The sequence below is a fragment of the Triticum aestivum genome, chromosome 1D, assembly GCF_018294505.1.
Source record: "Triticum aestivum cultivar Chinese Spring chromosome 1D, IWGSC CS RefSeq v2.1, whole genome shotgun sequence".
NCBI classification, from domain to species: Eukaryota; Viridiplantae; Streptophyta; class Magnoliopsida; order Poales; family Poaceae; genus Triticum; species Triticum aestivum.
The window spans coordinates 412,752,853-412,770,533 of NC_057796.1; the positions used below are offsets into that span (position 1 = coordinate 412,752,853).

Genomic DNA, 17,681 nt, shown 5'->3' on the forward strand with positions numbered 1-17,681 from the left:
ATGATGTGCCCGTCTCTCGGAAGTGCTCATAGAGACTAGAGACACGATGTACATGTGTGCATTTATATATGAGTGAGTATATATGTGTATGTACGTATGAGCGTTTCCGTCTATATTTTGTTAAAAAATATTCGGCGTTATCAAATATATAGTTAGCCGCAAGAGGACGTTGGTGAAATTTTTCAAGAAAAGAAAAAAAAAGATGTTGCGATGACGCCACACTCGTGGACTCATACTAGCAAAGGATAAGAAGCCATGAAAACAACCTAAACATGAGATTTACAGAATTCAATCACCGATAGTAATACAAAATTGCAACGTGGCTACAACAGTTAGTACTATTACGATCTGTCAGCAGAAAAGAATCCACAGCGCTACACTACGTCGTCTTAGATGTTGACGAAGGGCGCGCCGGTAATGAACTCGGTGGCGGCCAGCGCGACGAGGCCAAGCATGGCGAAGCGGCCGTTCCAGAGCTCGGCGTCCGCGCTCCAGAAGCCACTGGACTTGCTCTCCACGCTCTGGCCCTGCAGCAGCGGCACCAACGATGCCACGGAGAACACCCCCGCGGTCACCAGGAACCAGCCCAGCCCGGCGCCGCTGCCGGCCTGGTCGAGGAGCCCGCCGCCGCGCGCCGCCTCGACGGAGAGCGCCGCCATGAATCCCACCATGGCCAGCCGGCCGTTGATTCGCTCCGGCGCCGGGCCGCTGAAGGCGAGCGCGTCCCAGACCGAGGGGTTAGCCTTCTTGGCCATGGGCTTGGGTGCCGCCGGGATCGGGGTCGGGGTCGGGCTCGTGCTCGGGGAGGAGGAGGTCGATGCGCTCGTTGTCTCCTTGGTTGAGTCCATGCCAGGCTGCACATGCATAAAGAATCTCACGTTGAGGTCGAGTCTCGAACTAGCCAACATGCGATGCAGTCAAGTGCGTGACGTGAAAGCTCACCTCGGTCTGGGCCCTGACGACGAGGGTCCTCCGGCGCGGGGCCGCCACTGGAGAGCGGGCGGCGGACCGGCCGACGACGGCGAAGGAACTCAAAGCCACCATGGTCGCCATTACTCAAGGCAGAGTAGAAAAGTTAACGCACGAAGAGAACTGAGAAGTTGGTGGTGGCTTAATGGATGGACGATGTCACTTGGCTGACGTTGTTTTGCTGTGTCTCCGTGAGCGAGTAGCTGATGCACTTTATAGCGGCCGTGAGGAGGTCGCCGGTGGACGCGGCCGTGGCCACGTGAACGAGGTGCAAGAGCTGTACGTGGACGGAGGGAGGCGGCGGGCTCACATCGACGTGTACACCTAGGGCGCCATAACTCGCTCTCGCCAAAAAGTGCTCTCACCCAATAGTGAACCCAGCGAGTAGTTGGTGGAATGGCATTTGGGTACATTTCAGATTAGCATCTGCCCACCCGACCTCTCGCCCCGTGTCGCCCTCTAGGGGCGGCTCACACGGAAACCCTAAACGCCGCCACCGCCGCCCCTCTCCCTCACCCCCTTTCACCGCCGTCGGCGCATGTTGGAGGGCAAAGCCCGTTGGCGGTCGGCGGCGACAGGATCTGGCGCTTGCGCTGGTCGCCCCCCCCCCCCCCCCCCCCCCCCCGCGGTGGTGGGGGTTGTGGAGTTTTTGGCTGCAAGACCTGAAGCTAGAGTGACGGCGCCCGGTGGAGCTTCGCAGTGGGGTGGAGATGCGTGGCTGGGGCTCGCAGGGGGAGTTGGTTGCGGCGCGGTGGCCCCTCCTAGAGGCGACGACACGGGACTTGGCGGGTCAAGGCGGCGGCGCGGTTCGGCCATGGTGGCGTGGTGGTGCTCGGCTAGGAGTAGTTGCGCTTGCGGCGCACCGAGCACGTCGGGGTCCTCGTGCCTCTGTCATGGTCCCCCTCCCGGTCTTCGTGGTCGTGGGTGCTGGAGGCGGTGGAGCGGGCCGAATGGGTCCGATCTAGGCTGTAGGGCCGTGACACAGTCGTCTGTCGGGAGTTGGCCTGGCGGCTGGTGTGCGGTCCGGCGACCCTTGGTCGGGCATGGAGGGAGCTCGGCGAGTTCTCAACCGTGGAGGTGCTGGTGGTATGGCTATGTGCTTCTGGTTGTGCGGGTCTTGGAGGGACCCCGACTTCTCGGCTATGATGGTGAAGTGCTGAGGCAGCGGCGGAGTGGCCAACTTGGATGATGTGGCCCCAATCTGGAGAGCAGGGATGGAGGTGTGCGGCGATCCGGAAGAAATTCCTGCCCGTGATCGGTGCTGGCGAAGAAGGCGCCCGTGGGTGTCGTTCTTCTCCTTGGAGGCGTCGCCAAGGTGTGTCAGCATCTCCAGCTCTCGCGCCTGGGATTGGTAGCGGTCTTCGGGCGAAAGCCTTGGTTCGAAGCTGAACCGGCATGATGGCGACGTCCTGTACGTCATTACTCTTTTGGGAGCATCGCGCTTGAAGAACGGGCATGAGGTTCCATGTTGCGTGACTTCCGGAGCTCGCCGCTGTCCAAGACAATCTTCAGTGGCGCCACGTACGTCATCACCGGTGAATCCAAGAGAGGGTGTGTGGCCAGTTTTTTGCGAAAACCCCCTTGATTTTTTCTCCAAAAAAGACCCCGTTGACATTGGAAAGATGGAATTTCATTTTTTTACTCTATGGCCTGTGGGTCCCGCACGTACATACTAAAATTAACAAAAAAAATGGAGGGCTCCGTGTGTCGAACGCCCAACCCTTGGTTCGGTCAAGGTCGGTCCTGACCCCTACACCATTCACGTCTTGACATATTGAGGCGCTTGTGGGGCTCAAATGGACTGCCGTCAGTGCGCCCCATTTGCTCCTGTTAGTTTTATTTAGGAATTTGTAGGTAATGTAAGTTCTAATCTCAGTTCAAATACTGGGTTTTTTCAGGCTTTTGCTTTGGCTCGAAGGAAAAAGAATTATATCAAAAAGTTGAAGGATGATAATGGTGATATTATGCAAGGTACTGTAGAGCTAAACCCTCACATCCAAGGTCACATCCAAGGTCACAAAAAGTTCCAAATATATATATTATAAAAAACACTATACAAAAAATATTAAATAAATATTGAACAAGTATTTCAAAAATGTTAATCAGGCATTCGGAAAAAGTTGAACAACTATTTGAAAAATATTGAACGAATATTTAAAAAAATATTGATCAAGCATTCAAAAAATGGTAATCAAGCATTCAGAAAATGCTGAACGTGTTTAGAAAGATTGTTGATCATGTATTAAAAAATGATGAATTTTTTTATCATATATTTAAATATATTGATCAAGAATTTGAATTAAAATTTTGAACAAATATTTGAAAAACGTTAATCAAGCATTTGGGAAATGTTAAATGTGCATAGAAAAACCATTGATCATGTATTAAAAAATTTATGAAGTTTGTTAATCATGTATATAAAAATGTTAATAAAGCATTTGATTTTTATGAAAAAGTGTTTAAATAATGTTAATCAAGCATTTGGAAAATGTTAAACATGTATAATTTTTTATGACCATGTATTAAAAAATGTTAATCTTTTTATTTGAAAACTGTTAATCAAGCCTTTTTTAATTGTATAGAAAAATGTTGACCATATACTAAAAAATTGTTAATCTTGTATATTTAAAATGTTCATCAAGAATTTGAAAATATTTCAAAGCTTGTATAGAAACAATGTTCACCATATATTAAAAAATATAAAATTTGTATTGAAAAAACATTAAACGATTATTAAAAAATATTGCTGACTTATACAAAAAAATGGAGAATGAAAACCAAGAGAAATAAAAAACTAAATAATTGAAAACCGAAAAAGAAAACAAAATAAACCAAAGAAAAATGAAAATGAAAAATAAAACCGAAGAAAAAAATGAAAAAAGAATGACAAAGACGGAGAAGAAAAGGAAAAAAACAAAACAAAACAAAAATGGGAAATAAACGAAAGAAACAGAAGAAACCTAGAAAATCGGCTCTTTTACCTTAATTAAAGGAGGTCGCGCCTTCAGTACATCCATGAAATGAGGTTTGGTTTCAGTCGCTTTTTCTCCTCATTTTCTTACATTAAGCGGGCCGACCCAGTTGCTATAGTAGAGAGAATAAAAATCCTTCTGCGAGAACTGCTACTGTCTCGCTTAATGCAAGACATAGGTCTCGCGTGTATGTGCACGATATACTGCTGGCGAGAGCACACCGCCTGGGGCCACCGGTGGCAAGGGCCCAAGTCCGAACTTCTGAAGAACTTGACAGCTGATCGAAATTCAATTAAATCAAATATGACACCGTTCTCATCGGTGTTCGTGTTGTACTTTAGATTTTTTTCACTGTGTTGAAACAAATTTAATTCTTTGATAAAAACATCTTAGTTGGTGGACAGGTTCATCAAATACACACACTTCATTTCTATGATGAAACACCCAATAATTATACACACCGCCGCTAAAGCTTTCGCTGAGAATATTTCCAGCCCTGCTTGGAATGGGTGTAAATCTTTACACCTGTATTTATTTTACATGTGTAAATTCCAGGTCACCTTTTGATTCCTGCCTAAAATGAAAATGATGGGAGGGGGTCTGTATCCTAAACCAGCCAGAAAACGAGCTGAAATGCTAATCCAAACGGGGCCTCAAGCTGTATGGTCTTCCAACTGTGACCGGCTAACAAGGATAGAATCTTCACATGCCACCTTTGGCAAAAAAAATGTGAGTTAATTTGCACTTTAGCAACCAAAATCAATATTCTCGGACTCAAATTAAGAAACATAAACTTTTTCTGAGGATTAAACAAACAATCAAACAGGTTGGTTATAATCTTTGATCAGAGTATCTCTAAGCTCATCTGGCATTGCAGCCAACAGAAAGAAGTCGCCCGTCCTAGGAGCCAGAGCAGCAAGGCCATGGGTGAGCTTGTTCCGGTCCCTCTTCACACAACCAATCAAGTGAGACGCAAACTTTTTTTTCCAGGGTATACTTTATCCACAATAGAAGGGAATGGAATTTGTGGTAGTTTGCATTACATATGATGTCCTACAAGGTGCGCTTGCAATAGCAGAGAATTATTTCCAAAGAATATAACAGACTAATCAACATGAAGCCTCATGATTACCATATTCTTATAACACACACCCTTCCAGTCACAGTCAAGAATATCTTGCCACCCAAAGTTCGACAAATACTAGCGGAGTTGTGTGATTTTTGTAACATCATTTCTCACAAGGTGATTGATCCAAATGTGTTGGATGACCTACAGCCAAATATGGTGAGACTACATGCAATCTAGAGATGATATTTCCTTCATCGTTCTTTGGTATCATGATTCATCACATTGTGGATGAGATAAGATGTACAACTGCATATTCTTGCACAGCACATATCCCTTTGAATGCTTTCTGGGAATTCTGAGAGCGTTGTGTTGGGACTTGGGAATCAAGCAGTGGCGGAGCTTCATGGGGGCCAACATGGGCGGTGCCCCCCCCCCCCCCCCCCCCCCCCCGCCCAAGAAAAAAATCACCTACTACTCATTAGTTTTTGTGCCATATGTTCAGTAAAAGCAAGCTAAACCTCATAGTTTTGCCCTCCTTAGCCCATTGCCCCTCCAAAGATTTGACCCAAGCTCCGCCAATGGAATCAAGCACACTCGGAAGGAGGGAAGCATTGTTAAAGGCTATACGGCCGAAAAGGTCATTGAGTTCTGCCGATAGGAGAGCCTCGATATATCCATGAGATTAAAGTTCATGGTTTTGCAATGATGGAATGATCAAGATCACTCCAAGTTAGACAAATTTGAGCAGGCCATTTTACCTTGTTGTCTTGAAAGATATAGTCATTAGTTCCTTATATGCAATAACACCTACACATTTTTGCATGCACAACATCCAAGTATGACAATCTGTTGTGAAACTGCATGATTCCTTGTTCGACAACTGGCTCATTGAGCGCCTATGAGATGCCCTCAAACTGGCAACAACATCAAGGGTACCAAATCAACGGGTACATGAGTTTGCCAGAAAACAAAAAAGATGGTAAATCATTGACATAGAACTCCATGATCTTGAAGAAAATACCAAAAACGTCACTTTTACATTAGTATATCAAAGGAAAGCAAATGGCTATGCTTTTTGAACCAGGCAAAATCAGTGGTATAAAGGATAAATCCCATGAAATCTAGGTAAAATTATGGCAATATATGTGCCATATATAGTTTTAAAATAATGAATAAATTTAGGAGCGGCTACCTACAAGTCGACTGACCACAAATTTTGGTCAATCAATTTGCAGTGCCTGCCGCCGCTTAAGCTCACGCAACGTGCGCAAGATGGAGCACGGGCTGCTCCACTCCTACATATTTTTTACATGCATACAACACAAATGTGCACATATACATACATGCATGCATGCATGCATACATACATACATACATACATACATACATACATGCGTACGTACATACATACATACATATAAAAAATGTATTATTACTATGCAAAATTAAGCATATAATAGTGAGATTTCCGCAAAAGAAGTAATTTCTAAAAAGTAATGGATTAGTGATATTGGTATTACCCCTACAAAAAAGGAAATGAAAACTGAAACAAAATAAAAAAGAAACAAACTAAAAAAACAAAAGAAGTTCTCTATGGAAGAATGAATTCATCGCATTGCTATTATCCTTTTAGAAGAAAAAAACAAAGAAGAAAAATCAAATTGATGAAGAGAAAGAATGGAACCCTTTAAGAAAAGAAAGAAAATGAAGAAGATAAATCTATCAAAACTTGCACACAACATTGCACTGAAATTGCAGTTTTTGAAATATGAAAGGAATAAGCACATAATAGTGCAATTTTCGGGTTCAACTAGAACTTACACGCATATTATTTAGCAATTGCATTTATACTTACACACGCAAAAAGAAAAAAGTATTTGCAAAAAAGGAATGACTTGGTGGCACTTGTATTAGTCTTTTATAAGAAAGAACGTGAAAACTATAGAATAAAAGAATGATAAAATTTACACACAATTCACACAAAAGTTGCGTTTTTTTAGTAATATGCAAGAATAAGCATATAACAGTGGAATTTTCACAAAAAAATATGTTTATTAACAATTAATGAATTAGTAACATACTAAAATCTGTATGACACTTTAAGAAGAAAGAAAATGAAAGTAAAATATAAAAAACTCAAATTAGATTTCCTAAGGAAGAGCGAGTTAATGGCATTGGTCTTACCATTTAAGAAGAAATAAAATGGTAAAAAGAATCTAAAACCAACAATGACAAAAATGCACTTTTTAAGAATATGCAAGAATAAGTATATAAAAGTGAAATTATCGCGGAAAAATAATCTAATAACGGATGAATTGGTGGCATTGGTATTACCCTTAAAGTAGAATGAAAATGAAATAAAGACTAAAACTATATCAAAATAATTTTTTTCTATAAAAAGAATGAACTAGTGCATTGGTAATTCCTTAAGAAGAAAGAAAATTTAAAACGTGCACACAACTTTGCACTGAAATTGCATTTTTTTTGTAATATGCCAAAAATAATCATATAATCATGAAATTTTGGTGCAATTGTATAGTATTTGTATGTATATAATTACACTCATCCAACATCCCAAAAATACCCGCAAAAGAAACTACTAAAGGAAAGAAAAAACAAAAATGCACAGAAACAAAAAACAGATAAATTAGAGGAGAAAGAACAAGGTTATGTCACACTGGAATAGGCTTCGTACCGTTAAGAACTGACTGACCCAAATATGCGTTCGGTGAAAAAAGCCAAAAATGACACGGAGACTAATGTAGAAAAAAAAAGTGCACGAATCTTAAAGTAGAAATCAACAACCTAAAAGTTGGCTGGCCCAAATTTAATTTTCACGCGACTTACGTATAGCTAAAGTGAATAAGTTTTTAATTAAGCAGCATAGTCAAAGTAGACATATGAGTATGTGACGGATTAGCAGATAAACATGTAGCACGTACTAGTCAAAGTGATGTGCTTTTAGTGGGAGAAGACGTTCTCATCGACTACGAAGGCGTCTGTGGCGGCTTTCTCAATCTCATGATGATGTGCCGACTCAGTCTCTCAAAAGTGCTCATAGAGATAGGGTGCATATGTGCATTTATACCGGGAGTGAGTGTATATGCTTATGTATGAGCGTTTGCATTTGAACTATTTTAAAAACAATGTTAGTGGTCATCAAATATATAACCGCAAGAGGACGTTGGTGAAATTTTTCAAGAAAAAAAAGATGTTGCGATGACGCCACATTCGTGGACTCATACTAACAAAGGATAAGAAGCCATGAAAACAACCTTAACATGAGATTTACAGAATTCAATCATCGATAGTAATACAAAATTGCAATGTGGCTACAACAGTTAGTTCTATTACGATCTGTCAGCAGAAAAGAATCCACAGCGCGTCTTAGATGTTGACGAAGGGCGCGCCGGTAATGAACTCGGTGGCGGCGAGCGCGACGAGGCCGAGCATAGCGAAGCGGCCGTTCCAGAGCTCGGCGTCCGCGCTCCAGAAGCCGCTGGACTTGCTCTCCACGCTCTGGCCCTGAAGCAGCGGCACCAACGATGCCACGGAGAACACCCCCGCGGTCACCAGGAACCAGCCCAACCCCACGCCGCTGCCGGCCTGGTCGAGAAGCCCGCCACCGCGCGCCGCCTCGACGGTGAGCACCGCCACGAATCCCACCATGGCCAGCCGGCCGTTGATGCGCTCCGGCGCCGGGCCGCTGAACGCGAGCGCGTCCCACACCGAGGGGTTGGCCTTCTTGGTCATGGGCTTGGGTGCCGCCGGGATCGGGGTCGGGGTCGGGCTCGTGCCCAGGGACGAGGACGTCGACGCGCTCGTCGTCTCCTTGGCTGAGTCCATGTCAGGCTGCGCATACACAAACAATTTTACATTGAGATTGAGTCTTGAAGTAACACTAGCCAGCCAGCGCATCCGAAACAGTTGAGCACGAGACGTGAAAGCTCACCTCGGTCTGGGCCCTGACGACGAGGGCGCGACGGCGCGGGGCCACCACTGGAGAACGGGCGGCGGACCGGGCAACGACGGCGAAGGAGCTCAAAGCCATCATGGTCGCCATTACTCAAGGCAGAGAGAAGCTAGCGCAGGAAGAGAACTAGAGAGGTGCTGCTGGCTAGATCGATGGTGATGACACTTGGTTGACGTTGTGTTGCTGTGTCAATTGGGAGCGAGCAGGCGCGCATTTTATAGCGGCCGTGAGGGCGTCGCCGGTGGACGCGGCCGTGGCCACGTGAACGAGGTGATAGAGCTGTACGTGGAGGGAGGGAGGCGGCCGGCTCACGTCGACGTGGACACCGAAGGCGCCCCATAGCCCGCTCTCGCCAAAAAGTGCACAAGACTAGACAACCAGCATGTACTGACAAAAATTCCTCTTACAGCATCTACAGCCGCAAGGTTGCAAATCTGGCGCCTGAAATGTCTGCGGACGCGTTCGGGCGCGCCCACGCATAGTGATTAGGCGGGCCAAAAAATTAACCATTTGCAATCACATACCCTATTTTCGAAACACCTATTACATGCAACGCCATGCACGACGATTATCCCGTCCATCTTGGGTCAGCTGGGCTGTCAAAACACACCGAAAATTGTTCATAGTTAAGATTTTCACACCCGTATTAGTCCCACCTGACCGCGTGACAAGCTAGTCGACCGGCTTAAATAGTCGGGTCGTGTAGAAGCGGTAAGCTCCTGACATTATTGGATCCTTTATAAAGAAGATAGACTGTTACTAAGAATACACAACCCCCCCCCCCCCCCCCCCAAAAAAAAATCTACACTAAGCCATATTTGCTCTAGGATGGGCAAGTCTCATTTAAGAATGGGGAAGCTATAGAGCTCCCATGGCCATTGGCGCAGCCGCCTACCAGCCCAGTCCCACTCCACCACCCATAGCGCCCCCTCCGCAACTTCGGCAAGATTTTGATGAATTTTTTCTTCATTTTTCCGTCTTCCCTGTCATCTCCGACGACGGTGGCCCAGCCCTCCTCCTCGTCCCCGTCCACAAGCAAAGCACAACCGCACGCGGAGGAGCACTTACAGGGCAAAAAGTTCACGTAAAGGAGAAACCAACAAAGAGAAACAGGGTCGCCAGCCACCATCACCGGTTTCAATGAATCGTTGCGTTTCGAACCGCGTTATCGTGCCACTAGGAGAAGGAAGATGAGAAGAACCATTTAGACAAAGAAGTGCCCAAAACCGTGGCCCATGGAGAACAAATTTTGCCTACATCCACTCCTTCGTCACATGCATACATTGCGCACGGTGAGGAACTATCAAATTGCTTTTGCAGATCACCTATCTTAGATCGTAGCTAGCTCATGTACATCATCTAGTGATGATGAGAAGGCATTCAGGAGGTCGGTCGGCCGCATAAGCCAGGGGTAGACCTCGCGGTCGCACATAAGTTGTTCGATCAAATGCCTTGAAGGAATAGGCATGTGTGTGAGAGAGAGTAGTGTTAATGTAGGGTGAGCCCACGTCCAACTTAACGGTCAAACAAACGGCATTTTACCGTTTTATGCCACATCAACACTTAGTACGAGCCCTTTCTGTCGGAAACATGTTTAATTCACTCCAAACGGCTCACTAGTGTTAGCTGCCAAAAATTATGCTGGAATAGATACAATTTTGTAGTGGTAGAGTAAAGTGGTTGCGAGTTAAAACCATAGACATGGAGTGATTGTTTTATGATATTCACCCTTTTTTTTAGGAAATACCATCATATATTAACTTGGCATAACAATTACAGGAATTAAGAAGCTAGAGGGTCTCCATGACTCCATCCCATGACCCTCACCATGTGTTTAGCTAAAGCACGTGCTGCTCTCTTAGCCTCTCTAAGACGATGCTTAAATATCTCACGTGCGAATTTGATATATGGTGGTAACGGTGATTGCCGTGCTGGTGGTAACGGTGCACCAATGACGAACATGGACATTGCGTGATTAGGCCGACCGACTCAGTAAGGCCAACTTCAACTCGCGACCTCAAATAGATGTCTGTTTGGTCCGAATTTGATCCATTTAGCGTGGGAAAACGGACACCCATGACCGCTTTGGTCCGGCCTCGTGTCGAGGCACCCAACGCGCGGCCGCGGCCCGGACTGGTCCATGCGGCACATAAAAAAACTCACAAAAAGGCATGGAAAAACAAAAAAAAGGCGGTGTAGAATAGCTTAAAACATAAAATAACTAAACAGTCCGGCGTCCACATGGCCCATGCACAGTACTTAAGATGAAATTTAAAAAAACTTCAAAAATATAATGCGACCGCCCCGCGCACCGCCTATGCCGTCGCAGCCGCTGTCTTCAGGCGCCACCATCCTCATCGTCGTTCGTCAGGTCGATATACGATGGGGGCATCCAAAGGTGGGGTGGTGGGCCCCAGAATGGGCCAGGCGCGTGTTGTGCAGGCAGAGGGGGCGGCGAGGGCGGCGGTGCAGCTGGTGGTGACCACGGTGCCCATGCATGCTCCTCCTTGACCTCCTGCTTGACGTCCAGCTCCGGCACGTACACGTCGCTGGAGGCCGACAGCTCGAGCATCTCCTTGAGGCCCTCCCACTCCTCCTCCTATTGGCGCATGTACTCCCGCTCGGAGTCCTCCATGACGGCATGCAGCAGCCGCTCCTCCTCCTTGGCCGTCATGGCGGGAGGCTGCGGGGGTGGCGGCGACGGGGAGGGAGACGGCGTCGGCGTCGGGCCGCGCACCCGCGTGCGGCCGCACACTCTAGGCGGGCTCGGAGCACGCACACAAGGGGCACGGGCCTCATTCTGGGACACACAAGGGGCACGGGCCGCGCTCTGGGACACACGGGGCGGGCTACGACCACGGCCGGCAAAAAAGGTTTGCCGGCGCATGTCGTGCTCGTCCTGGAACCAAGTGTCCTAGAGGGACGAGTCCACGGCATACCTGCGGTCGGAGAGGAGCTCGCGCAGGATCCTGGCGCGACGGCGGGCGGTCTCCTGGAGGCGGGCACGGCCGGTCGCCGGGACGGGGGGAATGGACACCCGATCCGGGCTCAGATGCCACCCATTGGGTAGGTGTGCATCTGACCACGGCAGTGGTGTGCCGGTCTCCCAGTACCGGCGGCACACTTTGACCTTGACGTAGTACCAGAAGTGTAGTGCGGCCGCCCGGGGGGGGGGGGGGGGGGGGGGGGGGGGGATGGAGAAGGAGGCCGGCGAGGTGGAGTGGCTGGCCGCGCTTCCGGACGACGGTGGACGACGACCCCGCCTCGTGGTCGTGCTTGCCCTTCTTGCAGGGGTGCCACTTCCAGAACCCCATGGCCGGCGGGGAGCGAGGTGGACGACGACTAGGGTTTGTTGTCTCCGATGGAGGGGACAATGGTGGGGAAGCAGATGGGGACGGGGAAGTGAAAGTGGAAGTCCACGGCTTCGCCATAAAAAAGGACATGTCCAGGGGCCGTCTGGGTGGCTGACATGCGGGCCTAACCACCCGTGCGTTTTGACTAGGGTCGGTGGGAGGTAGTTGCACGACCAACACGCTGGCCCGAGGCGGATGCCGAGACGCAGCGTGCCCGTCCGTTCGTTGTCCGTGCGGCCTTAAAGCTCGCTCAACTATGCGTCAGGAATGGGTCAAGTCGGACGAAAAACAGACGGAATTTGAGAATGAGGTTGCGCGTTGGGCCGGCTCGTCTGTGTGTTTGGGTTCAAACGGACGAAGCCGGATCATTTGGGGTTGCCTAACACGACGTGCACGCACGCGCGTATGTGTAGCCCCCTACGGTTTCCTATATCCATGAGAGCAATATGACGCGTAGAAACTGTGTAGTCCGTGTCCGAACCTGATTGGTGTCCCTTCACAAGTCGTGTAGCGTTAGCGTGCTGGCCGTCTATATATACAGCACATAGCCATACCCATACGGCTGTGAGAAACAAAGCAAAACCAATCCTCGCTCCGACCGTGTTTTAGCCGTCGAGCAGTCGATCAAGCAAAGCCGATTGTCCGGTGGGTCGATCGTGTACCCTCACGGTGAGATCTCTGCGATTTTTGTCGGAGAAATATGGGGTGGTCGACCTCGACACCGCAACGCGTGGGCGTTGCCGCCCTAGATGACGCGGTGATGGGCACACCGGCGACGCGCAAGAATCAGAGAACAGCAGCCACTAACGGCGACTCAAGCTCCCCCGCAAGCAGCGGCCGATTCCAGCGGCTTGAGGTGCTCGGCGCAGGAACATTCGGCGTCGTCTACCGGGCGAGGGACCGCCGCACGGGTGAGATCGTGGCGGTGAAGTGCCTCCGTGCGAGCGACGGCGCCGGCGACGCCGAACGCTACCTCTCCGACTTCGCCAGCGAGGTCAGTGCTCTCGAGGCGTGCAGCGGCCACCCATCCATCGTGCAGCCGCGCGCCTCCGGCCAACTTGACAGCGGGGCTTTCCTCGCCATGGAGTTTGTGGGGCCGACTCTCAGGCACGTCATGAAGCATGTCCGCTTTGGGAGGAGGCACACCGAGCTGGAGGTTCGTCTTCTCATGAGGCAACTTCTCGCCGGCGAGAGGAGGATGAATCGTCTCGGCCTCATGCACCGGGACCTCAAGCCGGAGAACGTGCTTGTTGACAGCCACGAGAGCCTCAAGATCTGCGACCTCGGGCTATCGTGCAGCATGGCCGACGGCCGCCCTACTCTAACCCTATTGGGACACGGGGATATCGCGTGCCAGAAATCCTCCTCGGATCCACAGATTACGACGAGCGTGTCGACTCATGGGCTCTCGGCGTCATGATGGCCGAGCTCCTCGCCGGCCGGCACCCTTTCCATGGGAGGTCGGACATGGATCACCTCAGCGAAATCTTGGCCCTTCTTGGCACGGCAGACATCAAGGAGTGGTCGGGCTACGATGGGCGGCGGCTACCCAGTGGATGCCAACTAGGAAGCTTTTTGCGCAACAAGTTCCCATGTCCCACCAAGGCCAGGATCAAAGGCCCCCCAACACTGTCGGAGGCTGGGTTCGAGGTCTTGAGCGCTCTTCTACGATGCAACCCGGAGAAGAGGCTAACGGCGGAACAAGCTCTCAAGCATCGATGGTTCAAGGACACAAAGCCTAGGGCTATAAGGAGATGACCGATTATCATGCTTTAGCACATCTAATTTGTGAAATTAGAAATGCAAACATTGTACATGAATTAACGAATGAGTATGGATGAGGTGTGAGATAAGTAAGCAGGAGTTGTTCGTGTGGATCACCACCACACACATATTTTAACGCCTGATTGCAATTTGGTTTCTTGCTCTTAATTTGGGGTTCTACTAATTTAATGTTTGTTGTTAAAAAAAGGGTACTGCTATGCTTGCCGTGTATGACAGATCAAATTTTTGTAAATTTGTTGTAGATGTGTAATACAATATTTGGAACCATGCCTATCTATTCACAATTTGATGTGTTATCCTCAGATAAGAATACGCCTTTCTACACCGAAAGTGAGTGAGGCCTATATACGATTATATTTGTTTCTTGAATCTATATACGATTACATTACGCCGGTCGTGGATATCTTGATATTAGTTTGTAAGTGATAGTTGTGTGACTTGATGTAAAAAATGATAATCATACAGAGTACGATGACGACAATTAGTGTGTTGTCCTGTAATCCTCTCTTCCAACACCATGTTGGTATTCAGATTCTTTATTTGTTTTTAAAGTAAATAAAAATACTTCCCGCAAAAAAAGGTTAAAAAAACACAGTCGGAGGCTGGTTTCGAGGTCTTGAGCGGTCTTCTACGATGCAACCCTTCTCATGAGGCAGCTTCTCGCCGACGAGAAGAGGATGAATCGTCTCGGCCTCATGCACCGGGACCTCAAGCCGAAGAACGTGCTTGTTGAATGTTGACAGACACGGGAACCTCGAGATCTGTGATCTGGGGCTGTCGTGTAGCATGGTGGATGGGCCGCCTACTCTAACCCTATTGGGACACTGGGATACCGCGCACTAGAAATCCTCCTCGGATCCACGGATTACGACAAGCGTGTCGACTCATGGGCTCTCGGCGTCATGATGACCGAGCTCCTCGCTGGCCAGCACCCTTTCCATGGGAGGACAGACATGGAGCACCTCAGCGAAATCTTGGACCTTCTCGGCACTGTAGACATCAAAGAGTGGTCTGGCTACGATTGGCGGAGGCTACCGGGCGGATGCCAACTAGGAAGCTTCTTGCGCAGCAAGTTCCCCTGTCCCACTCAGGCTAGGACAAAAGGCCCGCCAACCTTATCGGAGGCCGGCTTCGAGGTCTTGAGCGGTCTACTACGATGCAACCCGGAGAAGAGGCTCACAGCCGAGCAAGCCCTCAAACATCGGTGGTTCAAGGACGCCAACCCTAGAGCTACAAGGGTTGATCGATTAGCATGCATAATCACATCTAATTTGTGAAATTAGAAATACAAACATTGTACATGTATTTGACGAACGAGTATGGATGAGATGTGAGATAAGTAGGCAGGAGTTGTTTGTATGGATCACCACCACACACATTGATAATCGGCATCTCAATACCATATGTATGTTTTTTTTTTGAACTTACCATATGTATGTTTTTTGTTCCATGCATGCGCATACAGCCCGTAAATGTGTATTTTTAATTTACAACTCCAAACTGAGACGTCAGCCGAAGCAACTTCCCAATCTTTTTTCTTTTCGACGTAAAGCAAAGCTTTATTACGAAGCCACGATGACCATATCTGCCCTTACACGCTCCGCAACGTGCGCTGCAACTCCTAGTATCAGGGTTGATCAACACAGGAAGTAGAGCCTAACCGAGCCAACAGATGCACAGCACGGTTTGCACTTCTTCTACATGAAAAAACAACAGAACATGATGAGAAACAGGACTTGCACTGAACCTTGATCTCCTCCATGATCATCTCAGTGTACAAGCCCACAGAGATCTGTGTTAGCACATAACACATTATGCATTATGGCAGCCACAACCACAAAGACAACAAGACTAGTTTAAGCTTCAAACTGTACATCATAGTTTACAGTTTCGGCATAATGGGCACAGTACAAACTGAAAGAAATAAAGGTTAAAAAATACTGTTGCGGCACTGGCATTCTCCTGCTCATAGATCTTTCTCAAGGCTGCTCGTGTAGCATTCATAAACAGCTACGACCTGCCACCAGACCAGTCAAGAGGCAAAAGATCATACGGCTTTTGATGAGCAGTGCTGCCATACCGTCAGCATCGCTGGACATTGTGATAAAGAAAGCAATACAAGAATTGAAATATGTATCCAGGATTTCTGACTATTCATGATATCTTTGAACCTGGATTTTCTTTATCAAAGAGCAACTCAAGCTGTCAAACTCCAAGAGCATAACTGAGAAGAAACTCCGCAGGGCAGAAGAGCATATCCTGAATCCCTATAGCTTTAGGAGCTAATGAACAGTTTGGCCACAAAAGGAGCAGTATCGTGTCTGTTTCTTGATCCTGAACCAAGCATCAGTGCCAGCTTTAGCGGCTTCCAGAGATAGAAAAATTGCAAACAAATGTGCCATCATAGGAACACACTAGAGCAACTGAGCATGCCGACACAGATTGTGGTATACTGATAGGGCATGGGCATGCCAACCAAATACTCCCTCCATAAACTAATATAAGAGCGTTTAGAATACTAAAATAGTGATCTAAACGCTCTTATATTAGTTTACAGAGGGAGTACCAATTATTCATGGAAGTATTAGGTTGCATCAACATAGTGCAGCAATTTGTCAGATGTAAACCTTGTCCAACCGGACACAGTACAAATATTCATCGCATTTTCCACTTTCGGATACTCTGTGCTTGCTGTAAAGAATCAATAGAAAATGAATGAGATGTTCATCTGTGATCTGCAGCCATTTTTAAGACCCTGCAAGGGCATTGGATATTACTAAGTGAGCCTATTGAGCAATTCATTCGATAAGCACATACTCCCTCTGTAAAGAAATATAAGGGCATTTAGATCACTAAAGTAATGATTTAAACGCTCTTATATTTCTTTATGGAGGGAGTATATTTCTTGAACAAGCCACACCCTGCTTTATTCAGAAAACCGGAAGCAAAACGACAGACCGTCAGGATTCAGGAAGCAACAAACATCAACAACTTTTGAAGGAGACTACAAAAGCTTTGAACACGAGAAAAGGTACAGGTACTCTACAAAAGCAATGTTGAGCTTCAGGTTTGGTGCGATGCATCAACTAGCAGAAGCCAAAACCTTGTCATCCTCATTAGCACCCCCAGACTGCACAAGACATGTTGCAGATGAGCAAGCATTTATATATGCCTCACATATGTGATAGCTGACATACTACCAAAAGGTTCTTTAGTTAGTACCTTCATCAGATAATGAAATATGATTAGCAGCCCTGTAAGCAATTAAATTATGGTCCTGTGGTTAAATTCTGGATGCAAGGAACATAATTACAAGAGTCTGGAAGGAATTGCCCCACCAAGGATCTACTGGAGGTGCCTCAAATCTGATCTAGGCCTACTTGTTAATAGGGTCAAAGACAAGCTAAGACCCTACCTTGTTAATTTTATACAGCCTTGAGCTTTGTGTTTTCGGTGGTTGTACTGGGGTCTTAAGCCCCACACATGCATACATTTTATTTATGGAATATTTATGTCAACTACTAAATGCATACGTGCAGCGCATGTTGATATTAGCCGCT

At 47.4% G+C, this 17,681-nt stretch overlaps 2 protein-coding genes and 1 pseudogene across 2 annotated transcripts; 1 reads left to right on the forward strand and 2 right to left on the reverse strand.

Annotated features, from left to right (window-relative positions):
- Positions 1-256: 256 nt before the first annotated feature.
- On the reverse strand, positions 257-1,154 carry LOC123171862 (high molecular mass early light-inducible protein HV58, chloroplastic). Its single transcript, XM_044589060.1, has 2 exons — positions 943-1,154; positions 257-854 (listed from the first exon to the last, which is right to left on the reverse strand). Exons 1-2 carry the CDS (start codon positions 1,051-1,053, stop codon positions 390-392), a joined length of 576 nt encoding a protein of 191 aa, XP_044444995.1. The 5' UTR covers positions 1,054-1,154; the 3' UTR covers positions 257-389.
- A 7,101-nt stretch (positions 1,155-8,255) lies between these two features.
- Positions 8,256-9,171, reverse strand: LOC123171878 (high molecular mass early light-inducible protein HV58, chloroplastic). Its single transcript, XM_044589061.1, has 2 exons — positions 8,963-9,171; positions 8,256-8,862 (listed from the first exon to the last, which is right to left on the reverse strand). The coding sequence occupies exons 1-2, from the start codon at positions 9,071-9,073 to the stop codon at positions 8,398-8,400; spliced, it is 576 nt and encodes a 191-aa protein (XP_044444996.1). The 5' UTR covers positions 9,074-9,171; the 3' UTR covers positions 8,256-8,397.
- Positions 9,172-12,918: 3,747 nt separating this feature from the next.
- LOC123182490 (putative cyclin-dependent kinase F-2) lies at positions 12,919-15,486 on the forward strand (annotated as a pseudogene).
- Positions 15,487-17,681: the final 2,195 nt, after the last annotated feature.